This window comes from Narcine bancroftii, chromosome 2 (assembly GCF_036971445.1).
Source record: "Narcine bancroftii isolate sNarBan1 chromosome 2, sNarBan1.hap1, whole genome shotgun sequence".
NCBI lineage: Eukaryota > Metazoa > Chordata > Chondrichthyes > Torpediniformes > Narcinidae > Narcine > Narcine bancroftii.
Genome location: NC_091470.1, coordinates 33043890 through 33067982, shown reverse-complemented (window position 1 = coordinate 33067982; position 24093 = coordinate 33043890). Strand labels below are relative to the sequence as shown.

Genomic DNA, 24093 nt, shown 5'->3' with positions numbered 1-24093 from the left:
GATAACGTAGGGTCAATTGCGCGGCACAGACACGTGGGGTTGAATTGGCCTGTTACTGTGCTGCAGGTCTAAGTTTTTTTTAGAAATTAAAGATGTTGTGAAGAAAGTTGGACCATCCATCAAGAGGGAGTGTGGGGGTTGAGAGGGATTAAAGTGGGAAAGAGGTGGGAGTCATCAAGAGAGAAATGCAGAAACTGACACCATTTACAAGTGTCACTCAGCGACGGGGGGGGGGGGGGGGGAAATGGAGCCATTTCCACTGAGCCGGAGTTTGGCAAGTTCTAGCACTTGTGACATTGTGGGGGTAAAGGGCAAGCCATGGATCAACTGATCTTTCAAGAATAAGTAGGAACAGATGAAACGTCTGAACAAGCAGAAGGAACAGGCCAGTGGACGAAGAACAGGGCTGTGGGTTTGTGATTGGCCCAGTAAAAATCCAGTTCTAATGGGATGAAAGGCCTTTCTTATACACTTTACGGGGAGTCATTTCATCCTCTCCTGCTCTTAAGTGATGCTGAAGACTCCACCATCCTGCATGAGCTTGGAAAAAGACAACCGTCAACAAGAGTAGAGATTCCCATTTTCTCTCCACACCAGTCCCTTGACTTCCTATAACAAAAGACAAAAGTGGCTTTAAGCTGATAAAACGTTTTCTGATATTTCATTATTGGTTGCTCCAAGCAAACAGACTTCAAGGCTAAGACCGATCTGTTACAATTTTTCTTTTGTATCAATATCTTAACAATTTCATTGGACAGATTTTAAAACACCCATTGAGTGAAAAATTGCACTTCAAGTGTAACACTGTCAGTGTAAAAATAAATAATTGTGAGCAATGCCTGAGCAATGCCAGTAAGTTGTCCACACAGTCTCGCAGTTTGATTGAAGGCTGCCCTTAACCATAATACAATTTCCGAATTTAGTGTTTCAGAATCCATCTCCATAGAGATTTACTGCACAAATGCAAGTCCTACATAAACATCAGCACACTGAAAAGGAACTTGGCAAAGGAACTGAAATGCCAGAAGATTATATGGAGCCTTTTATAATTGAAATTGTATCAAACATTGGTGAGGCCAAATTTGGAGTATTGTGTGCAGTTTTGGTCACCTAACTACAGGAAAGATATTAATATGATTGAAAGAGTGCAAAGAAGATTTACTAGGGTGTTGCCGGGACTTCAGGAACTGAGTTACAGGGAAAAATTAAACAGGTTAGGACTTCATTCCCTGGAGTGTAAGGAGAGATTTGATAGAGGTTTACAAAATTATGAGGGGTATAGAGTAAATGCAACTAGGCTTTTTCAATTGAGGTCAGGTGAGATATATGGATTAAGGGCGAAAGGGGAAAAGTTTAGATGGTACATTCGGGGGAATTTCTTCACGCAGAGAGTGGTGGGAGTGTGGAACAAGCTTCCAGCTGAAGTGATGAATGCGGGCTCAATTTTAATATTTAAGAAAAATTTGGACAGGTACATGAATGGGAGGGGTTTGGAGGGCCATGGACTGGGTGCAAGTCGGCAGGACTAGGCAAAATAATAAGAAGTGTGATGGCCTTATTTCCAAATCACAACTTAAATCAGATTATTCAATCCCCGTTGGCTGCTAGACCCTGATTGAAGTCTGTCCATTTGTGGTTTGCCTTTTCAAAGGCTTCCGATTTCCAACTTTCCACTTCACCCTTCCTCTGCAGTGATGTTCTGTCTCCAAATGGGGGTTCACACAAACTATTTCCCCCATGACAATAGAAAAGCATGTATCAAATTATCAAATGTGAAATGTCTACCAGTAACAATAAGCTCACTCACTTTCTCATTAAGAACTTGTTAACTTGTTGCTTCAGATTATCATACAGTAGTTGAGCAATGGCAACACTTTATTTCTGGGCACGATAGCTAGATGTGTGTGTCATAAATATGATGGAGTGCAGAAAGTTTCTTATTCAATAAGGCTTAAAATGAAATAAAACTAAAGGATTTCAGAAGTGAAACATTAGTTCCATGGGTTGATTAACCAACAAGAAGACAGAGATATGAACATTAAAGAAATTATCTAAAAGCCTTCAGAATGCAGAATATTTCACAAGACTTTTGCCAGAACTAGTTGCCTCCCTTCCAGGAGCTGATCAGAATTAATTGCAGAGCTGATGGCACATATCAATGGCATTATAAATTAACGGGTGAGATTAGTGAACTGGGTTAAGCCTTTGAGATTTTCAAAGTGAATTTACTGGGTTGTTTCAATGAGAATTCTTTCTAACAGCAGTACCAGCTTGAAATATGCTTTCAGCATCGAGAATAATTTGAACTGTAGCTTGAAGGATTCGGATCAAAACTTTATGAAGACCATGAAGTCAAATTGTGCTGGAGAAACTCAGCCTGTCATGCAACATTGCAGAGGAAGTGAAAGATAACCAACGTTTCAGGCCTGAGCCTTTCAACAGGCACCTGAAGAAAAAGGTTGTGGGGGGTGGGAGAAGAGAGGATAAGAGTGAGGAAAGGAAAGAGGTGGCAACAGGTGGCAGGGTAGAAGAGAAAGAATAAAGTTGAGGTGATGGTGGTGGGGGAGAGGGCTAAAAAGGGGTAGGCCTCTGATAGGAGAACGAAGGGAAGGGGAGCTGGAGGGAAGGAGACAGAGGGATAGGGAAGGAGGGAGACACTGGGAAGGATTAGCAGAAATTGGAGGTCGATGTAATTGCTGTCTGGTTGGAGACTGCTAAGATGGAATACAAGGTGTTGTCCCTCCAATTTGCAGGCACCAACACATCTGTCCATGGCCTCAGGCACTTCCAAACAGAGGCCTCCTACAGATTGCAGGAACAGCTCCACTAATAGTGTTCCACTGACCCATACATTTACAGTGCTGCCTGCCACTTTGAAAATAAAGGTTGATGACAGCCACAAGCTGTCGAATGCAGTCAGGCTGTTCCCCCCAGAGAAAGAATGTTTGGGAAGTCTGATGGGTTGGAACTGTGAGCAGCAAGTTTGGGTTCAGGAGGATCCAACCCAGTCTGTTTCTTGTGTGCACCCCTCCAGTGAACACTAAAGCCACAGGCAGAGGCAGTGCTGCCAGGGTTGAAAGCCATTAGCTTCCCATAATCGGTATCACCCTATTGCCCCAAATTTCCGTTCTTCTAGCAGCTTGTCACTAATCCTCAACCAGCATAAAACAATCAGCAAGTAGCCCTTGAGATTCAAATAAAGATTTACAATACCAAAATAGTTCAACTATCAAACTATCTAAACATGCTTAATAATTTTAAACAAGCCATGAAAAAGAATTTGAAGTCAGAAGAGTGAAGAAACTCAACAGTTCACACCGCATCTATAGGAAGCAATGAACCACAGACATGACCTTACTTTCTCTGCGCCAATTAATTTTCAAATATAATTTTATAGTAATATTTACACTGTTATGTTGCTTCAAAACCGCAAATTTTGTGACAATGAATTCTGATTTCAAGCCAGAGTCCTTGAGCTTGTTCACCTCCGAGTGAACACTCAATTCAGCAAGCATCTACATCCAAAATAAACTGGTGAATACAAACGAATTTGGAAACACGAGACTCTGCAAATGCTGGAAATGTGAAAAATTATATGGGAAATGGTGGAGAACATCAAAAAGCCAGGCGGCATTTATGGAGGGAAAGTTCAAATTCATTGTCAGGCCATGTGGCAGGTTGATGATCTTTTGTCAGAAATGAGAAGTGCAAGGAAACCGGTTTAAGGGTGTGGAGGGGGAGGGGTCAAGAGAAAAGGGAGTAAAGGTCTATAATAGGGTGGAGACCAAGATTGTCCAGATGAAGAAAATGCTGCTGGTACTCTTTTGACCAGTGTGAGTGAGCACAGATATCTGTCTGGTGGACAGACGCAAGCTTTGAAGAGTTGGTCGGGATCACCTCAGGAATAAGTGGAGGAGGGGTTGCCCAAAAAACATAATTGAAAGATGGGGCTGACTGGTGTCTTGTTACTGATTAGAATCTAGATTGAGAGTTGAGTTAATGGAAGGTTATTTACATTTGGTGTGAATCAAATGGATTATTTTCCTTAGAAAGGAAATTTACAAAGTCAACAACTAGAGGGTGTAGATTTAAACTAATTCAAATAAGGATTAGGGGGAGAGCAGTGATTAGTTTGGAAAGGGTGATAATCAGAGACACCACCCCCCCCCCCCCCCACCATTTGGGACAGTACCTAGAACACAACCGATGGAGCTGCTCCTCACAACTCCAGTGACATGGGTTCAAGCCCGATGTGTGGTGCTGTCTGTGTGGAGTTTGCACTTTCATTTGTGACTACGTGTATTTCCTCCGGATTCCTCCCACCTTTCATTCTCCATGGTAAAGTTCTCCAGTACAAATTATAAATCTAGGGGTAGAGCTCCAAATTGCCTCAAGTACATTCACTTAAAATGTTTAAAACAGATAAAACTGGGAAAACGCAGCAGGACGGGGGAAAACAAATGGTTAATATTTCGGGACATTGTCAGAACTGAATAAGGAAATAAAGGAGTTGGTTTCAAGTTGCAGAGAAGGAGCAGAAAGATGAAAAGAACAAAGTAAATATTCTGATAGGGTAAAGGCAAGTTTGCCCAAGAGATATGGTGTTTTGAGAGAAAGAGAAGGAGAAATCATAGTATGTATGAAATGTTAGTCCAAGTGGTGGCTAAAATCAAGAGTAGAATGCTAGAATTGCCAGCAGAACATGGAGTGGTTGTGGAATCAAAAAGCAAGTTAATATCACAGATGAATCTCGTAACAGTAGAAATTCCTTATTGAACATTACAGTACAATAAAGGCTCTTCGGTCTATAATGTTGTGCCGAGCTATCCCTACCTCATACCTATTCTGATACAACCAGGAAAAGCAAGTTATTTGAATCAGGTGAATTCATTATCGAGTCCCAAAAGCTGCAACTCGATAGAAGAGAAGGTGGTGTAAATCAAGCTTAAAATGATATTTGGTGGAACAGTGTAGGAAGTCACAAAGAAACAGGTTAGAGTGGGGGTGGGATAGAGAATTGAAGTGAAAGGCTACTGGAACTTGGGTCCACCCTGGCAGGCAACAGCCACGTCATTTTTCTTTTTTAACATTACGGTGTATTGTGGCAAATTCTGAGTAGGCATCCAAATATTTCTCCGGGCACAAGTTGCAGGCAGGCGGGAGCCAAACACTGTAAACAGGGCTCTTCCCAAGCAGGAACTGAAACAGCCGTTACCAATCCAAGATCAGGAAGCGCTCAGTCAACGCAGCTGGGAAACAAACAAAATTAAAACTGCAAATTGAAGAGCCATCATCCCCAAGCGTGTGGGTAAAATTAAGTCTCGTCAGCCAGGCCAAGCAAACCCAATTGATTCTGACCTTTTCCCAACCGAACTCCAAATAATAAACAGAATGCATAAAGAAAGAAACGCAATGCAATTAAATGGCTTCCTGTCTGTGGGTCTATTCTCCTCCCCCCACCATTTTGTCCAGGTGCTTGCCTATATTTTGTTCATATCTTGATGAAGGGCTCAAGCCTGAAATGTTGGTTATGTATCTTTATCTTTGCTATCCTCAACATCCATTGGAGCGCTTTCATCCCTAACGTCGAAGTACTCGAGATGGCAGAGGTCGACAGCATCGAGTCCACGCTGCTGAAGATCCAGCTGCGCTGGATGGGTCACGTCTCCAGAATGGAGGACCATCGCCTTCCAAGATCGTGTTATATGGCGAGCTCTCCACTGGCCACCGTGACAGAGGTGCACCAAAGAAAAGGTACAAGGACTGCCTAAAGAAATCTCTTGGTGCCTGCCTCATTGACCACCGCCAGTGGGCTGATAACGCCTCAAACCGTGCATCTTGGCACCTCACAGTTCGGCGGGCAGCAACCTCCTTTGAAGAAGACCGCAGAGCCCACCTCACTGTCAAAAGACAAAGGACCCCAACCCCAATCAACCAATTTTCCCCTGCAACCGCTGCAACCGTGTCTGCCTGTCCCGCATCGGACTTGTCAGCCACAAACGAGCCTGCAGCTGACGTGGACTTTTACCCCCTCCATAAATCTTCGTCCGCGAAGCCAAGCCAAAGAAAGGAGAAAGAAGGTGTCTGCAGACTTTCGTGTTTTACTAAAATTGAATTAGCCTTGTGAGAATGTAGCAGTAGAACCTCAGGCGCCCTTTACTGGTTGAATATGACATCAACAATAGGCCTCATTGTGGCTCAGACAGTCAGCTGTGATCACATCTTTTTAAAAAACAATGGCTTCTCTGGAAACCTGATTGCACTCCCTCTGACCTGGTTTAGCTGGTTTATTTACCAAAGGCTGTGGCATTCTGCTTTGGTTATCATCCAACTCGATAGAGAACCACTCTTAAAAAAAACTAAATACAGGCAACTCTCAACTGCCTTCATAAACCAGTAGGCGAGCAGAGATTCATCACAAATTATTATACCACACACTCTTGCTGTTTATATGGTTCAGTCCAGGAGAAACAGAAACAAATACAGTTATTTCCGACTGCCCATTCACAGAAGTCCTTCAACACTGTCAAAGAGCAGCCGTAGTTTGTCAAGGGAGACTATTTTTTGGAGTGAAATGGGATGGTAAAATTGGGGCAATATTTTTCCACTTTGACTTCAATCCAACAGCAAGATTTCACCTGCTTTCAGTATTCTGCACAACTCGTTCCTCCTGAATTTTGGTTTCGTCAAAATGCCTGGGGGGGGGGGGGGGGGGTGGGGGCGGGCGGAACGGTTGGGGTAGCAGTTAGCCCAACACCTTTAGGCGCCAGAGATCGGGACCGGGGATCAAATCCTGCGCTGTCTGTAAGGAGTTTGTACGTTCTCCCCGTGTCTGCGTGGATTTCCCCAGGGGCTCCGGTTTCCTCGCACCATTGGAAGCGTACCGGGGGGAGGGGTGAAGGTTAATTGGGTGGCATGGACCTGTGGGCCGAAATAACCTGTTACTGTGCTCTACGTCTAAATCCAAAATCTGAACAATTGCCTTATTCTGGCAAACTCCCCCTCTCCTGTTACAGCCGATCAGATTGTAGAAATTCACCCTTATAGATTGGAAAAAAAACCTGCCCAAACAATTGAGAGACAGAAGAAAATATTCTCTCACAGATTTAATATGGCAAAAATATAAATAAGCAAAATTTCTTTTCTTCAACTCATTTCTCATGCAGGCTGCCTCTCATGGGGGGGGGGGGGGGTGGGGTAAATCGCAATATGGAGTTTTGTGGAAGATGCTACCACTTGCAACCCCCAACCACCTGCATCCAATAGTTTTTAAAAACACAGGAGGTCTGTTGGCCCATCAACTTCCAGAGCAACCCCTTCAATCCTATCTCCCTATGTTTTTCTATAAGCTACTCGCTCTCATTTTCCCATTGCCCTCATCACCTCCAATATTTAGAGCAGCCAATTCATCTGCCAACCAGCATGCCTTGGGAACCTAGGAGGAAACCAGTGCTCCTGGAGTCGTTTGTACCCGGGCGCAGGGAGAAAGTGGGCCAGGATCCAACTCTGGGAGCAGTGAGGCAGCAGCGTTATCTGCCATGCTACTACGTTGCCCAGTTCTGCTCAGTCAGAGTTTTGCAGCATGGAAACATCAGCCCATCTTCATGTTAAGGGCATCTAAGCTAGTCACATTTGGCCTCAATCAGCCTATATCTCTTGAAACCTTTTCTATCCATGAACCTGCCTAAATGCAGCGATAATCGTTCCTGCTTTTATCACTTCCTCTCGAAGGTCTTTTAATATATCCACTATGATCTGGGAATAAATCCCCTCAGGTCCCTTTTAAATCCTTCTCCTGTCACCTCAAATCTCTTCCCTCTCGTCTTCATGCCCTTACTCTGGGGAAACAAACTGTAGGACTATTTCTTTATATGCCCCTCATGGTTTTAACTCTGTAATGTCCTCCTTCACCCTCTAAGCCTCAATTAGATATCCCCTTCTCCTGAGAGAGAAAAACTAGCCTATCTAGCCTCTCAAAATTCAAGCCTCCCCACTCTCCAGTCTTAACATGCTCTGGAATCTTTTTTGAGGCATCTTTAACTTAGTGCTATCTTTCCTATAGCTGGGTGACCAAATCTGTATGACTCCAAGGGCAGAGAACAGAAAGGCCCAGGTTGCAGGATGGATTGATACAGATTACAGATTTAAGAAGGTCAGTGGGGAATGCTATGGATTGCACAAGTTGGAACATGATCTATAAAAGGCAAAGGAATTTGGATGATCAAAAATATAACACTGATCCAGCAGGAAACACAGTTGTGAACTGAAGCCAGCAGACCTGCAGGGGGAACACTGTCCACTTGGTGTCATTGGCTAACCAGAACACAACCTGGAGCAGCGCAAGAGGTAAAAAGAGAGAAAAGGATCCAAGACTATCATGCGCCTCGTCGTTAGTTCGCCAATCACACAATACGTAAACTCAAGCAACCGGAAAATCCACTTATCCCCATAGGTGATGGGTACCAGGAGTTTTACTGGAATTAGGTTGTGTTTAATGAAGTGGACATCAGAGTTCAACCTTCTGTCTCATGAATTCTATCCATTTGCTTTTCTGTGATAGTGAACAAAGAGCTTAAAACTTGCTGTAATTTAATATAGCAGCAGGAAGATTTTATTAGATTAAGAAAAGGCACCAGTTCCTCTTATTTGAACCACCCTACCTGTAAGATTAACTTGTAAGTATTAGCTGTTGCATCTCATAATGCTGCGTGCATATTGTAATGTGACCCAAGATTTCACAGTTAATTCTACCCAAAGATTTGGACTTGAAATTTTCCTTTCTTGGCTTTATTGGTATTATTAAACCACAAGGATGTTTACACAGAAACTCAAAACTGGTGTGAGATTTCAAACATTTACTCTAAAATGATGGCAACTTGGTCTTGATTTAGCAGTGTTATAAAGAAGCCAGCACAGCTCGGCCAGTCAATGTCTGCAAACATGAGGTTCTAACTCTTGTCAGCAACCATGGACCAACAATAGTCAGGAGAGTGAAGGACCATCTCGAGAGGAAAAATGCAGCATCATTCCAAAAGGTCAGTATCAAATTACACTCCATTTCATTTTGAATTTACAAGGTTTCTTCCCCAGGGAAACAAAACACTCGTTGAGAGAATTCTTTTGGTTCCTGAGAATAAATCAGATTAAGCATATTTATACCACAGAAATAGGCCATTTGGCCCAACATTTTTTTTATACTTGACATTTATGATTCACATGAGTGTTTTCTCATTTCACGGGACAATTTTACAGGGATTTATTTTTTACTTCATCTTTTAAAAAATGACAATCTTTTTGGATAATTTATCCCTGTATTTGAAATCCTATCCCATGCAAAATTATAATGAGGTTTATTCGATTAAGTCATGGGTCAAGACAAAAAAATCCTCTGGAATTAGAGAGTCATGTCCTATGGAAACAGACCATTCAGTTCACCATGTGTATACCAACCACTAAGTACCCACCTCTCCTAATCCCATTTCAGCTCCACACAGAAAATACTACCAATGCTAGAGATCTGAAGCAAAAGTAAAAAATGTTGGGAACATTCAACAGGTCAGGCAACATCTTGGAGAGAGGAGCAGAATTAAACATTTCAAGTTAATAGCCATTCATCAGACTAGAAATATTAACCCTGTTTTTCTCTCTGCCAATGCTCTCTGACCTAATTATTTCCACCAGTGTTTGTTTTCTAAAAATCACATTGGAAGGTGTTGGATTGTCAAAAATAAACTGGACTGTGACCTTAATATCCTCCCAGGCATCCAGGTAAGGTTCTCATGTTATAAAACAAACGCTAGATAACACAAAGCCTCACCATTTCTCGAGGCATCCTGGAATAAACCAAAATCTCATCCACATCAGCAGAATAAATGAGAAAAGAATTGACTCAAGACATTCAATTCTGCAAACAATGTCTCTTTTGATGTAATGGTCAGAAGTTTTAAGACTGAGCTACATCAGGTTGCAAAATGCTTCTTCAGTAATCCCTTGGTAGCTGGGGATTATAACAAAAAGTAACCTCGAAGCAAAGTTCTTCCAACCAGGAAGGCTCCAAGCTTGATCCAAATCAATAGATCAGGACAGAAGCCCTGATGGTGGTGGAGGTAAAGGACTTGACAAGCCTCAGTGACAGCCTACACCAGCCATTCTCAACAGGGGGGGGGCACACACAACTCATTTAAGAGGGGCCACGGACTGAAATCACAAAATATTTTATGTCTTTTTATCTAGTTGGTAGAAGTACTGTTAGGTCTGCTTTGTTCATGAATGAGCGAGACAAACACCAGACTGAGTCGAAATCAGGGTTCTTTGTTCTTTATTACCGGATTGTAACACTTGCAACTAACCATGTTAGTCGGAGAATGCATTCTGCCGTTATCAGCAAAATGGTGATTTTTTATACCCTTGGATACGTGCTTAGAACATCATCATATCATTACTTGTCCAATGACTAAAACTGTTGCTATCCTTTCCCTGCTAGCTTCCTGCTTCTCAATCCATCAATGTCTCTCTTATCTTGTAAGTACAAGGATGCATTCACATCTTGTTACAGCCCTGTACAGGGTAACTCCTTACACATTCCCATCTCATGATGTTTTACCTTACAGTACAGAAGAAACCAAATAAACATGACTGCTTCAAAGGGAAGAAATTCCATAAACTTTGAGCTGAGTCCTAAGGGAGCAAGAGCCAAATAAAAAGGTTGAGGATGATGGCTAGCCTACTCTATTGACACTGAACAAGGACTGTAATCCTTGGCTATGTTACTCACAAGACTAATTGACATGTTAATAGTTATCATTTAGTCATACAGGATTCCACAAAGCACCATTCTCTTAAGTAATCAATATAGGATAGAAGCATTCAGTAATTTTATTTGAGGTAGTAAGGATTACTTTGATGCACAGGTATTACACTTGTTCCTAAAGTGTGATGCTATATTGGGAGCTGGTTAAAGATGCATCAAGATCTGGTGCCTGAAGATGGGCCCAAGTTCAAATAATTGGAGTTCTCTTTGCTGTCACATTTTGTCCTGTGTTGTTGCAACCTAAGCCATATCAGAGTAGTAGAGTGGAGTTGAGTCTTAGTTTATCTGCTCATTATCATTCCCATATCTTTTATCCCAACAGTCCTGGATAAATTCCAAGTCTGCGGGGTGAAAGGGCAATATTCTAACCAAGTGACATCTCGCTCCCTCGGGGAAAATGAATTAGAATTCCAGATGAATATTGTATGAGCATTCACAAAATACCATTCACCAGCAGTACTTCACTGAATACTTGTTAGAATGCCCCATTTCTTGCCTTCCATTCTATGCAGTTTCTTATTGGCACAACAATGTTGCAGCTTAGTTTCTAAGCCAGCCAAGTGCACAAATGAATCCATTTGATTCCTCTAATCTCTTCCCAAGAACATTAACATTCGACGAAAGCTCAACTAGAAGGGCACCAGACAAACTCCAGTGCCTCATTCATATAACTATTGTTCACATTGAACCTTTGTACGCAAGTTGATGTGGTTGAGCCCAAATCTGGCTTTCAAAATGAATAGGGATTAAATCAGCAATCTCTCCTAATGAGCACATGGGGCACTTATTGAAACAGGTGAAAAATCAATCCCAGTGGACAAGCACACTGGATTTTTAGAGGAGTTCAACTCAGTTTAAAAAGTGTTGCTACAAGGACAGAAAGGAATGGGTTGTATAATTAACTAATACAGTAAAACCCCTGGTATTTGGCACCAATGGAATTTAGTAAGATGCCAGATAAGTGTATTTTCTGGTTGCTTCAGACATATTCTTTCAATGCCTAATACACCTGCCTTAAGAATAAATAGTTTCAAAGACAGAAGACAAAAATACTAGACTGTACTTACACTGAACAAACTTCATTTACATGAATATATAAACCTTAAAGGATTTTACTTTATTTTCAGTCACAATCTTTGAAAACATTTAACCGTCGCTGCATCTGCAGGTTCCTCCCCCTCCATGGAGCCGCCCGAAAGACAAACAATAACATTATAGATAATTAACTCCCCTCCACCCCCAAGTTTACATATAAAGCCTCTCACCAGGGCAACTCTTACAAAGCAGGGATAAGGAGACACTTTAAGAGAGTCACCCCAATGGTGAGCGGCGCCAACCAGATCTTCATGCCGGTCGATGCCATTACTGTTTCAAACAAATTGATACAAACAGCTGCTACGAGCAAAGCATGACCAAGGCCCTCCGCTGGCTGAATAATTGCTCCCATCTTCACCAAAGGTTTATGTGTTACTTCAGAGAACATTTACTTCTACAATTTTAAATGAGTATTTTACCTATCATTTCATTCTTATTTATTTTAATTTTTGAAATTTATTTTTCTTTTTTTTTGCTGGTTGCTTGAATTCAGGACACCAGGGGTTTTACTACAATTTAACAAGTACAGAATTGAACTTGCCTCTGGTAAGCTTATCTCCAAACACAGACATATGTTTTCTTTTTAAAATATTTTTACTAATTTTAATATAGAACATATACAGATAATTATATAAAATTAATAAAACATTCAATGTAACAAAAACATACACAAGTTGTAAATCATATCCATAATTCATATTCCAAGTGCAATATATAAAAAAAGCTAATAATAAAGGAGAAAAAAAATAAAGAGGAAAAGAAAAAAGGAGAAAAACTGAAACCCCTGCCTAACAACATTGATTAATATTAAATGAAAAACAAAGGTAAAGAAAAATAACATGGAAAGATACGAGTCAGACAATTTGATTACCATAAGATGAAATTATAAAGTAAGAAAGTGAGTTATAAATTACCCCCATCACATCTGAAATCTTATATCTGATTAATTGAATAATGAATCTTTTCCATATTTAAACAGGACACGATGTCACACAACCACTGACCGTGAGTAGGCGGGGCAGCATCCTTCCATTTAAATAAAATCACATGCCTCGCCAAAAGAGATAGCACGAGAAGATAGCACGAGATAGCACAGAGAAGAATCATTCTCTCCCATTGTGCCGAAGACCGCCACCAAAGGATTCAGTATTAAACCTATGTTAAAAAAAAATTAACATACCACCTTTTGACAAAAGTATGGAAAACCTCTCTCCAGCATTTTTCTAGACTAGGACAAGATAACATATGAATTAGTGACACACCTCCGCTCTTACACCTGTCACAGCAAGAACTCATATTCAAACAGAAATTAGATCATTTAGCTTTAGACATGTGCGCTCTGTGTATTATTTTAAATTGTTATAAGCAATGGTGAGCAAATAATGAAGAGCTATTGACCAACTTAAGGATGGTATCCCAATCCACATCTGATATAGTCAAACAGACATAGCTTAACATCAAAGGTAGAGCCTGAAGAAATATTTCTTTCTTAAATGGTATTATGCAACAAGAGCTTTAGTATTTTGTGGTATTCATACAACTTTCATGCTCCCTTTTAGGTCCATGGATTAATGAGATTTGGTATCCTTTCTTAGTTGATGTCCTTCATTAATTTCTTTGAGTCAATGAAATTCTACCAGAGGAAGCAGAACATGCAGAGTCAGTAAGAATGTTCCAGATTGAGGCAGTTTGCTCTTTGGACTATGGGAGAGTCAAGAATACTGGGAACAGTTAAGAAAATGGAGTTGTGGTCATCAGATCAGTCATGATCTCAATGAAATGGAGAACAGCATCAGCCTTCATCATGTAGACATCACATCCTTCAGAATCAAACAGTGGCTGGTGAGTCATGAAGGCTGAAATAAGAGGATGGTGCCCATAGGAGAATCAAACACAGTAAACTACCCATTATCTGAAATTCAAGCAACTGGCAAAAATAATTGTGGAAAATAAAAAGGTGAAAAATACAGAAATTTAAAATTGATGCACCTTTTCATTGGTCCACCAATCATGCAACACAATCTCAAGCAACTGGCAAATTTCACTTATTCAGCATCTACCAACCCCCATAGGTACTGGAAACTGGGGGCTTTTACTGTATTAGAGAGATCAGGCAGAAAAGGGGTCAAGATCAGATAGGCCATGATCTCAGAGAAAATTTATGAGGTCTTGTTGCTCCTATTTCTTTCGTTGTATCTCAACATAGTGCAGAAAGCAAAGTTTACAAGAGTTGACAGAGCACCAAAAACTACAGTGAGAGGCTGAATGGACAAAAATCTTGAATACACTGGAGCACTGGTATCCTAGGGATCAGTATTGGAGAGGGTCAAGAACCTCAAATTCCTGGGTGTCAACAACTCTGAGGATTTGTCCTGAAGTTTCCATGTCAATGTAATCACAAAGAAGGCTTGCCAGGGGATATACATTGTGAGGTGTTTGAAGAAATTCAGTATGTCACTGAAGACTCTCAGAAACTTCTACAGGTGTACTGCAGAGAGCATTTTGGCTGGTTGCGTCACTGCCTGGTAAGGAGGTGCCAAACGCTCAGGACAAGAAAATACTCCAGAGGTTTGTTAACCTGTGACATCAAGGGCACCAGACTTCACCATTGAGGACATCTACAAGAGGCGATGTCTTAAAAAAGCAGCCTCTATCCTCAAGGACCCTCACCACCCAGGTCACTCTGCTCTTTGGCTTGGCCTCGCGGACGAAGATTTATGGAGGGGGTAAAAAGTCCACGTCAGCTGCAGGCTCGTTTGTGGCTGACAAGTCCGATGCGGGACAGGCAGACACGATTGCAGCGGTTGCAAGGGAAAATTGGTTGGTTGGGGTTGGGTGTTGGGTTTTTCCTCCTTTGCCTTTTGTCAGTGAGGTGGGCTCTGCGGTCTTCTTCAAAGGAGGTTGCTGCCCGCCAAACTGTGAGGCACCAAGATGCACGGTTTGAGGCGTTATCAGCCCACTGGCGGTGGTCAATGTGGCAGGCACCAAGAGATTTCTTTAGGCAGTCCTTGTACCTTTTCTTTGGTGCACCTCTGTCACGGTGGCCAGTGGAGAGCTCGCCATATAACACGATCTTGGGAAGGCGATGGTCCTCCATTCTGGAGACGTGACCCATCCAGCGCAGCGCCTGCAAGCTCACACCAAGACACAAGAGAAACCTTTCCTTGAACTACTCTTTGCAGACTCTGCTACCATTGTTGAAAAAGGTACAGGAGCCTGAAGATGAGCACTCAGCTTCTTTCCTTCTGCCATCAGATTCCTGAATGAACAATGAACCAAAGACACTGCCTTACTTTGACTTATTTATTTATTTTTGTAAGGTGGTTTATATAAATGTTTGCACTGTGAAGCTGCTGCCAAACAACAAATTTCATGACTTGTTCATGACAATAAATTCTGATTCTGAGTATTGCTTTAAAAGATTAACATGTCAATCAAGAAATCTTGTATTTGTATCTTCATTTCCTGACTGCTTAGGGAATTGCAGTGCACCGTTTGGTTGAATAGATTAAGGAAATACTTCAGGACAAAGCAGAAGTGCTCAGAGTCTGTTTTGTTCAATTAAAATGATTTTGATTATTCAAACATATTCTATTGAAGTTGGGAAGTTCAAGAGGGAAAATAGTCCTGGGCCCCAAAATTAGGCCATTTGCCATGGCTTCTGGTGACGTCTGCAGCCCATCTGAACTCATTCAAGGTAAGGACATGATGCTCGAACAGAATGAGCAAGAACAAGCCAAAATGGGACAACTTTGTTGAGAATCAAAACTGTTGCTTTAGATGGGTCACAGTTCGGGCTGTGCGGTTAGTGCATGGGGTTCAAATCCAGCACTGTACTTTAGGAAATTTGTATTTTTTCCCTGTGTCTGCGTGAGTTTCCTCTGGTTGCTCCAGTTTCTTCCCACCCTTCAAAATGTATGAGGGCTGCAAGTTAATTGGGCCTAATTAGGCGGCATGGGCCAGAAGGGCCTGTTATCATGATGTATGTTCTAAATTGAATTAAATATGGAGTCTGCTGCATGCAAAATAATCTGCATTTATTTCCTTGCTGCATAGATCTGCTGTCTATGCAGTCTTACATCAGCTCATGATAGAATGGACAGAGAAGAGTCGATGGGCCGAATGACCAACTTCTGCTCCTATATCTTATGGTCTTAACAGGTGGTCTCAGGCTTATCCGGAACTGGATAGGGACTGTTTGATACGCCAATTTATTCTTAAATTGTACTATGTTTCATCTTTGAAAATTTACAACAGAGAGGGCCATTTTGATGCAGTCCAGGGTAACAGTGAATTTGTAAACTGCTGGTTCAAATGTTAAGCCTTTTATATCTATTTCTTTAAGATACAAAAAGAGCCCATTCAGCCTATTGATTTTATGTCAGCTCTCAACATTTCAACAATTTCCCCACATTTCCTACAACCTATTTTCTTATTGACACCCTCTTGATTCTCCAACAGCCACCTACATGACAGTCCACCAAGCAGAATATTCTTGAGAATCAAGCATGGAAACAGCCTCTTTGCCATAAATCATTTATTCTGGCAAAGCTGCCTACCCAAGGTGGCCCCATTTGCTTGTGTTTGAATTGTATCCCCTAAACATTTCCTCATTTACTGGTCTAATTTTTTAAAAAACTTTGTAATTGTCCTGACCTCTCCCACTGTTTCTGGCAGCTCATTCCACATACCCACCACTCAGGTCCCCTTTAAATCTTTCCCTTCTCATCTCCTTCTCTCAAAGGATTGCAAGCCAGCAAAAGCCATGGGTGTAAAATCGTTAAGAATATTCAAGGAAAAGATAGATTTATTGCTGAACTTTGGGGAAAATTGAGGTTGTGGAGAACAGGTCAGGAAATGGAAGTCAACAATTAGGTAAGTCTTAATCCTTTTAAAAGCTGGGACAACCAGGACAGCAGTGGAGAAGGTTAATGCCTTCATGTTCCTGGGAGTACACATATTATAGAATCTCTCTTGGAGCCAGCTCACTGAGGCAACTAAGAGGCATACTATGAGGTCTGAGGAGATTCGGCAGGTTTTTGAGTATTCAATCTAAATTCTACAGTGTAAATGAAAAGAATACTGACTGGTTGCATCGCAGCCTGGTTTGGAAACCTGACTGCCCAAGAATGCAGATGGCTGTAAGAAGTGGCAAACCTAGTCAGATGGTAATCTCGGCACCACACATGGGGAAATTGTGCATGCAGAGCCACCACAGTCATACAAGTCCAAGTCACCTGTCCAAATTACAGGCACTGACGTTCCATCCACTGAGAGCATCAGTGAGGTGTGCTGCCTCAATAGGACAGCGAACATCACCCTAGTAACAATCTCTTCTTGCTGCTCCCTTCAAACACAAGGTACAGACACCTGAAGCCCAGGTTCAAGAACACTTTTTAATCTATCAGCTATCAAGCTCTTAAATCTCCCCATACAACTCTAACCCCAACTGAAATCTACCATCGGTCTGCCAAAAGATCTGTGTTCTGAAATGTTTTGTTTTCAAGCACTAACCGTAAGTGATCCCAAGATCGTGTTATATGGCGAGCTCTCCACTGGCCACCGTGACAGAGGTGCACCAAAGAAAAGGTACAAGGACTGCCTAAAGAAATCTCTTGGTGCCTGCCACATTGACCACCGCCAGTGAGCTGATCTCGCCTCAAACCGTGCATCTTGGTGCCTCACAGTTCGGCGGGCAGCAACCTCCTTTGAAGAAGACTGCAGAGCCCACCTCACTGACAAAAGGCAAAGGAGGAAAAACCCAACACCCAACCCCAACCAACCAATTTTCCCCTGCAGCCGCTGCAACCGTGTCTGCCTGTCCCGCATCGGACTTGTCAGCCACAAACGAGCCTGCAGCTGACGTGGACTTTTTACCCCCTCCATAAATCTTCGTCCGCGAAGCCAAGCCAAAGATATCTTTTGATATTTTGTCAGTCTCTGTCTTGCATTTATGGTTATTTAAATTTTGTAGTTGGTGTATCTCATGTAACTTCAAGATTATTTTATTGTCATGTAATAAAACAGAAAATGTGATATTACACAAAATTTCCTTTTGATTACCGTAACGTAGAGACAGATTCACTATCAGCAAAAATTGTCCAGCGCCCCTTCTAACCAGGGAAAAAGAAGCAAAAGTAGATGCCCCCAAAGTTGCTGAATTTTCTTATTTGCTACAGCAAGTCAGAATTTCAGAACATCTGTATATTGTACTCTTGTATAGGACAATAAACTCCGATAGGCTTTTGTGTAGGACAATGGGCTCCAATAGCTTAGTGGTTAGAGCATTGGTCTTGTAAACTAGGGGTTGCGAGTTTGTTCCTCACTGGGGCCTCATTTCTGTGAGGGGCGCTGGACAATGTGGTGACTGTCTTCATTGGAGAAAAAGTTAAAGTATGTTACATTCTAAATGTAGTATTACGTGACAATAATGGAACCTTTAACCCACACTGAACATTAAAGGGCCATACGTCTGCTCCTGCTTCTTATATTTCTAAGCCTCTGTCACCATTGTAATGCCTTTTATAGATGTCACATCCTCCAAGACCAAACAAAGGTGATTTATGGGAAACCCACATGTGAACAAGGAAAGGTTTTTAATGCCTTTAGTGGCTAGGTTCCTCAAAGCAGTATTTGGTTTGGGGAAAACATTGGTTGGAATGTAAACAGCTTTAATGGAAGTTTTCATTAAAAAAAAATTGGCCTTACACTTTTAATAGAAAGAGCCATAAAGGCCCAATGAGCTGAATTGCCTGCTCCAGTAGTGTACCATAAATGATTCTATCTACTAGTAACAGTGATATACAAGTGCCCAGGGCCAATACATATGGCCTGGTCTAATGCGCAAATAGATTAATCTGTTAAACAGAGTACAGGAAACCTAGCAGATGCCAGTCTAGACACCGCACGGAAAAGTGTGCAGAACCCAATAAGTGCCAATGCAAAAAATTTTATAAAATAGATTTGTTCACCCTTTAAAAGAAACCCCCATTAAAACATTCCATATCCTTGCTTTCTCGATTAGCAAGCAGAACAGGCTTCAGAGTGAATTGAAAGTTATTTTAACTCACCAGGCCTTTTTTAAAATTTAAAAAAAAAGGAAAATGGATGAGTCAGAGCACATACCCTTCTCAGGAATTCATATTAAAGTTTGGTGCAGTGTTTACGGAAACTATCCCGGAAGGGAGCTCAAGGCTGGAAATGAACCCTGTAAGGGTTTAAGAACATGAGGGTTCCCTTCTATCTCCACAGCCCAGCAGATCCTGATCCATCAATAAACTTCCTGTAATGAGGGATTCAGACGCGACCTCCTTTTCGTGGTCTCAGTCACCTTCAAGGTGGAGGACAACCTTTCCCTCTTTTAAATCTCGTTTTGTTTTTACACAACTCTGCTGAGTGAAACTGGTCCTTCTGACTTATTTTGAGTACCGTTGAATTTTATACAGCTTATTTAATTAAGTTGTTCCTCAGCCTCCTCTGTTGTCAAGAGAAAGAAAATAACTTGTGTTTATCCAAGGACTCAAAGCCAGAGGAAGCCCCAGTATTATTCCATTGGCCTCTGCCAACTCCACAAAAGCTGACATTTTATCAAACCCCTGATGAACTGCAGATATTACAATCAAACAGATGTGTCAGCACATATGATTGATTTTAGATCGGCCTTGATGGAATTGTTTATTGTTTCTCCAGCACAAGATACCCACAAGGAGCTGCAATAAGTATATCTTGTTTAACATTCTAACAGGATTACAAAAATTGTATTTAGTCTATGAAATTTTAGCTGGTTATACAATTCATCTTTTGGCATGTTTAAACACCATTCTTTCTTCAATAGCAGTCAGTTAACTCTCAAATCATCCTGGGTCCAAGGGCAAAGCATCAACTTGTTGTCTGTTCAAGGATTGGGAGTTTAAACAGCGTGATTTCTCTGGCAATGGCCAATGCTGGACATTTCTAAATGACAAATCATTCAAAACAATGGCAAATGCTTGGAAGCACAAGAAAAAAATAAAACTTTGTAGAAGACTTTTTCTCTTCCATGTTACGCATTCTTTCTTGTCAATTTCTGGTTTTATTTTAGTCATTACTACCCTCCTCATTAGTGCTAACTGTGGGGACAATCTACTCATTTACAAAAGAGTCAGACCACAGCCAACGACTCCCACGCAGCACCAGCTAGGAGCCATGTAAAAGAATGACCAATAGAGTGACCACAATGAGCTCCTGCACCCGGGAAACACCACAGTCTAGAGAAAAGTAGATTATAAAGACTGTCAGACACAGGAGCATCCCATCAAGTCTGCCCCAATCATTTTTAATCATGAGCTGATTCATTTTCTCACACAGCTCCACTGCCTTCTCCCCATAACCTCTGCTAATGAACAGTCTATCAATCTCTGCCTTAAATACTTGACTGTTATGAGGAAGCAGGGAATGCAAGCAAAGTACTCCCATCCAGAGATCCATTCTTGTGCAATTTGTCAGTCTCTGGCTCCCCGCTGAGGGAGAGGTCAATGGTGTCAGGATTCTCCCGGCTGGGGAGGGGTAAACAGGGAGAGGTCAATGGTGCCAGGCCTCTCCCGGCTGGGAAGGGGTAAACAGTGCCCAGGTTCTATCAGCTGGGGAGAGGTCAATGGTGTCGGGGCTCTCCCAGTCAGGGAGAGGTTAATGATACTGGGGACTCCCAGTTAGAGATTAATGGTGCTAGGCTCTCCCTGACATTTCCCAGCCTCTCAAGCCCATTAAAAATTTTGTGTGTTTCAGACATTGGGTAATAAAGAACAGAACTAGTCCCCTATGCCCATCAAGTACCTAGCTATTTGAATTCCATTCACCGGCTCTTGCCTAAGCAATTCAAATGCTTGCTTTGATGGTTTTTAAATGTCATGATGACCAATCTGTCAGGCTGGCAGATTCCAACCGTCCTCCTGGTTTTTAAAAAAAAAGTTCTTCCTTAGGTTCCCTCCAGACATTAACTCTTCCACTATGCCTGAAAGGTTTAGGCATTTGCTCTGGGAAAACATTTTCTACAATATACCTTGTGCAATGCCCCTTATAATTTTGTATCTTCCTCCACCCACTTGTGCTGCAAGGAAAGCAAACCCAGCAGTTTCCCCGTCCTTCTATTCAATGCCTTGACTAGTGAAGGCAATTCTTTCACAGGCCTTCATCACTGCCTTACCTACCTGGAGGAAAAAGATTGAAGGTCCAGTGGCATGGTGACACGAAAACAAACTCTCTCAAGGTCAACAAGACCGAAGAGGTGATGGTCAACTTCAGGAAGGGGATGGGGGGCAGAGTCAAGAGTTGACAGCTTCAAGTTCTTAGAATAATTATCTCCCATGACCTAACCTGGGACAAGCACATTGACATGATGATCAAGAAAGCAAACCAATGCCTCTACTTCCATACAAGACTAAGAAAGTTCAGCACTTCACCCTGTCCTGTGCACCATACCTGCTGGCCGCATCATAGCACGGAATGGGAAGCAAGAAAAAACCGGAGTTGGTGAACACAGCTCAGAACATTAAAAAACACTCCTCCTCGCCATGATCTCTGCCTAGAAAAGAACACCAATGTGCTGAAAGACCCATCACACTTTGAAAACACTCTCTTCTCCCTCCATCAGGGACAAGGCTTAAGAGTGTGAAAACACGCACCACAGGCTTAAATAGAGTTTCTTCCTTGCAGCCATTGTACTCCTGAATGAACCCCATACAGCACAGTAACAGGCCCTTCCAGCCCACGAGTCTGTGCCACCCAAATATCCCAATTACCTACAACCCCTGTATGTTTCAAAGGGTAGATGGAAACAGAGGTACCCGGACAAAACCCACGCAGACATGGGGAGAATGTACAAACTCCTTACAGACAGTGTCGTATTTGAACCGGGGTCACTGGCGCTGTAATATCATTGTGCAAACTGCTAACCATGTCACTTTTTCATTCTTCCTTTTTCTTTCCACTTATATACCACCTTAAGTAATCCCTATGCCGGAAGTGCTCTGTGATTAGTAAGGGATTGCTTAAGGTGGTATGTGGGTGGAAAAAAAAGTTTGAAAACCACTGTTTTAATCATACCTAATTAACTCGTTATGTGCACGGTTTCATAACTCCTAAGGAAATGGGCCAATGATAATTTTTCTTACGCAAAATATTTCAGTAACAATTGGGTCTCGAGCAGTGGTTCTCAACCTTCGTCTGCCCCCCCCACCCCTCACTCAAATACCACCTTAAGTAATCCGTTACCAATCACAGAGCACCTCTGCCATAGGGATTACTTAAAGTGGTACGTGAATGGAAATAAAAAGTGAAAAACGGTGCAGTAAACTGTGATCTATACACGGCTGTGTGTACTTCTAGCATTAATCTGCTGGTCTGTTCGCAGAAGAATTCTTCTCTGTATTAAGTATTTTGTGAAAAATACTGTAAGCTTAAATTTAAATGATATTGGCTTCTTTCTTTCTCAATACTTTTATTGGTTTTATCAAATAAATATTCCATAGGTACATAATAATAAAGTATTAACAAATCTCGTATAGCAATACAAATAGTACTGACACCTATGTTACATTAAAAAGAAAAACACTGTACTAAGTGGCATTTTTAAACTTATACACTGAAGTCCCCCTGTACCTCCGAGCTCCTCAGGCATTCATGGTGTACCGTCTACTCTTACAAGATCACTCAAGATACAACGCCTTGAACTTATCAGGATTACATTCCTCTGCCACGTGAGACCATTAGCGTAGCAACTCTTCAGATAGTATTTAAAAGCAAAAATATGCTGAAAATGTGAATGAAAAAATAAACTATTATCACTCAAAAGGTCAGACAGGAGGGAGAGAGAGAAAAAAACAGAACTAACATTTCATGCCAAGGACTTCATTCGGAACCCTTAAGAAAACATTCTCTCTCAAAAATCTGTTAAAATTCAGGTTTTGGGAATACAGAAAAAAACAGATAATTAGCAAATCTAACTTCTGTTCTGAGTTGCAGCAATGCGCGTTTCACCACATACCTTGCATGTAGCCTTCAAGTCTGCGAATCAGCTCATAAGACCTGCACCTGTCCAGGAGGGTCCTGATTGCAGGGAGTGGATCCAGTATGATGGTCTCTGGGTGTGTATCAATGTAATCCTGAAATAAACACAAGGTACATAAGCATATTTCCTCAGAACATATTCCTACCTTCACCTCTTCTGATATTAATTCCCTGGGGTTTATACTTCCAGCCTGCTTTTTTAAAAAATCCATGTTTACCCCCACCTCCCCATGAATCACTCCGAGTTCAGTCAACTCATTTTTCGCAAGGAATTGCATCCTTGATTAATTTTCACAAGCTAATTATTCAAAAGAGGATTAAAAAACCCTCTCCTTCGCTACAGGAGACCGGTTGGCATCGTTGATTTGTAGGACGAGGTGTAAAAGGGGGTAACCTTTTACCATGCGTTGGACAGATGGTGAGTCAATGGTTGAACAGTGTGCCGCACTGATTTTTCGGCAGTGTCAGACTCAGTTTGGGGGGTGGGGAGTGTGGCAGCGGTGACGTTAAATTGGGGGTGAGGGGTGGCAGTGGCGCTGTACAGATAAATTTAGATCACGGGCCAGGTATCTGGTCCCTGGGTTAGATTGATCCTCTCTTGGTTGCCTCAGTTACAATAATGGAGGATGGCCACTAGGGGATGCTATCCAGTGTGGGACACATCTTCAGTTACATTCCCTGGCATAATTCGGTGTTTCGACCTTTTAAACACAAGACACCCACTGCCAAGGCATGCCCACCACAGGTTGATCAGACCTGGCCGTGGGTCCCATATCAGTTTTTTCTTAGTGGTCTAGTTCTGCATGGATTGGTAGTCATATCTGGGAGTAGGAATTGACGAAGTTCACTGACCACAGAATAACAATTAATAATCCCACACACCAATTTTCAAGCATGCAGAAGATGTTGATAAACCCAAGTTGGAAAAAGGTATTTCTTCACTAGCAAAACCAGGCTCAGAAGATGGGATCCTCGCCCAGGCAGAAGCGTGAGGAAGAAAGGAAACCTGAAGATAAATTGTAGATGGAAACACTACAAAGGGACTTGGAATACAGGGACGGAGAGATTGGAAAACCCTGAATGAAACCAAGCTAATTTTTTCCTCTCCAGCAGAATTAGGAATGCAGCCTCTCTCTACCACACAT

At 41.9% G+C, this 24093-nt stretch overlaps 1 protein-coding gene and 1 long non-coding RNA gene across 7 annotated transcripts in view; one reads left to right on the top strand and one right to left on the bottom strand.

Annotated features, from left to right (window-relative positions):
• LOC138753335 (inositol-tetrakisphosphate 1-kinase-like) overlaps nucleotides 1–24093 on the bottom strand; it is a 262270-nt gene that overhangs the window by 40742 nt on the left and 197435 nt on the right. For all 6 annotated transcript variants that reach the window (XM_069916215.1, XM_069916218.1, XM_069916216.1 and 3 more), the window contains one exon: nucleotides 22926–23043. In XM_069916215.1, the coding sequence (XP_069772316.1) occupies nucleotides 22926–23043 (118 nt within the window). The remainder of the gene's footprint in view (nucleotides 1–22925; nucleotides 23044–24093) is intronic.
• LOC138753338 (uncharacterized) lies at nucleotides 6396–8418 on the top strand. Its single transcript, XR_011351113.1, has 3 exons — nucleotides 6396–6582; nucleotides 8063–8152; nucleotides 8248–8418. It is a non-coding gene; the product is annotated as an uncharacterized lncRNA (long non-coding RNA).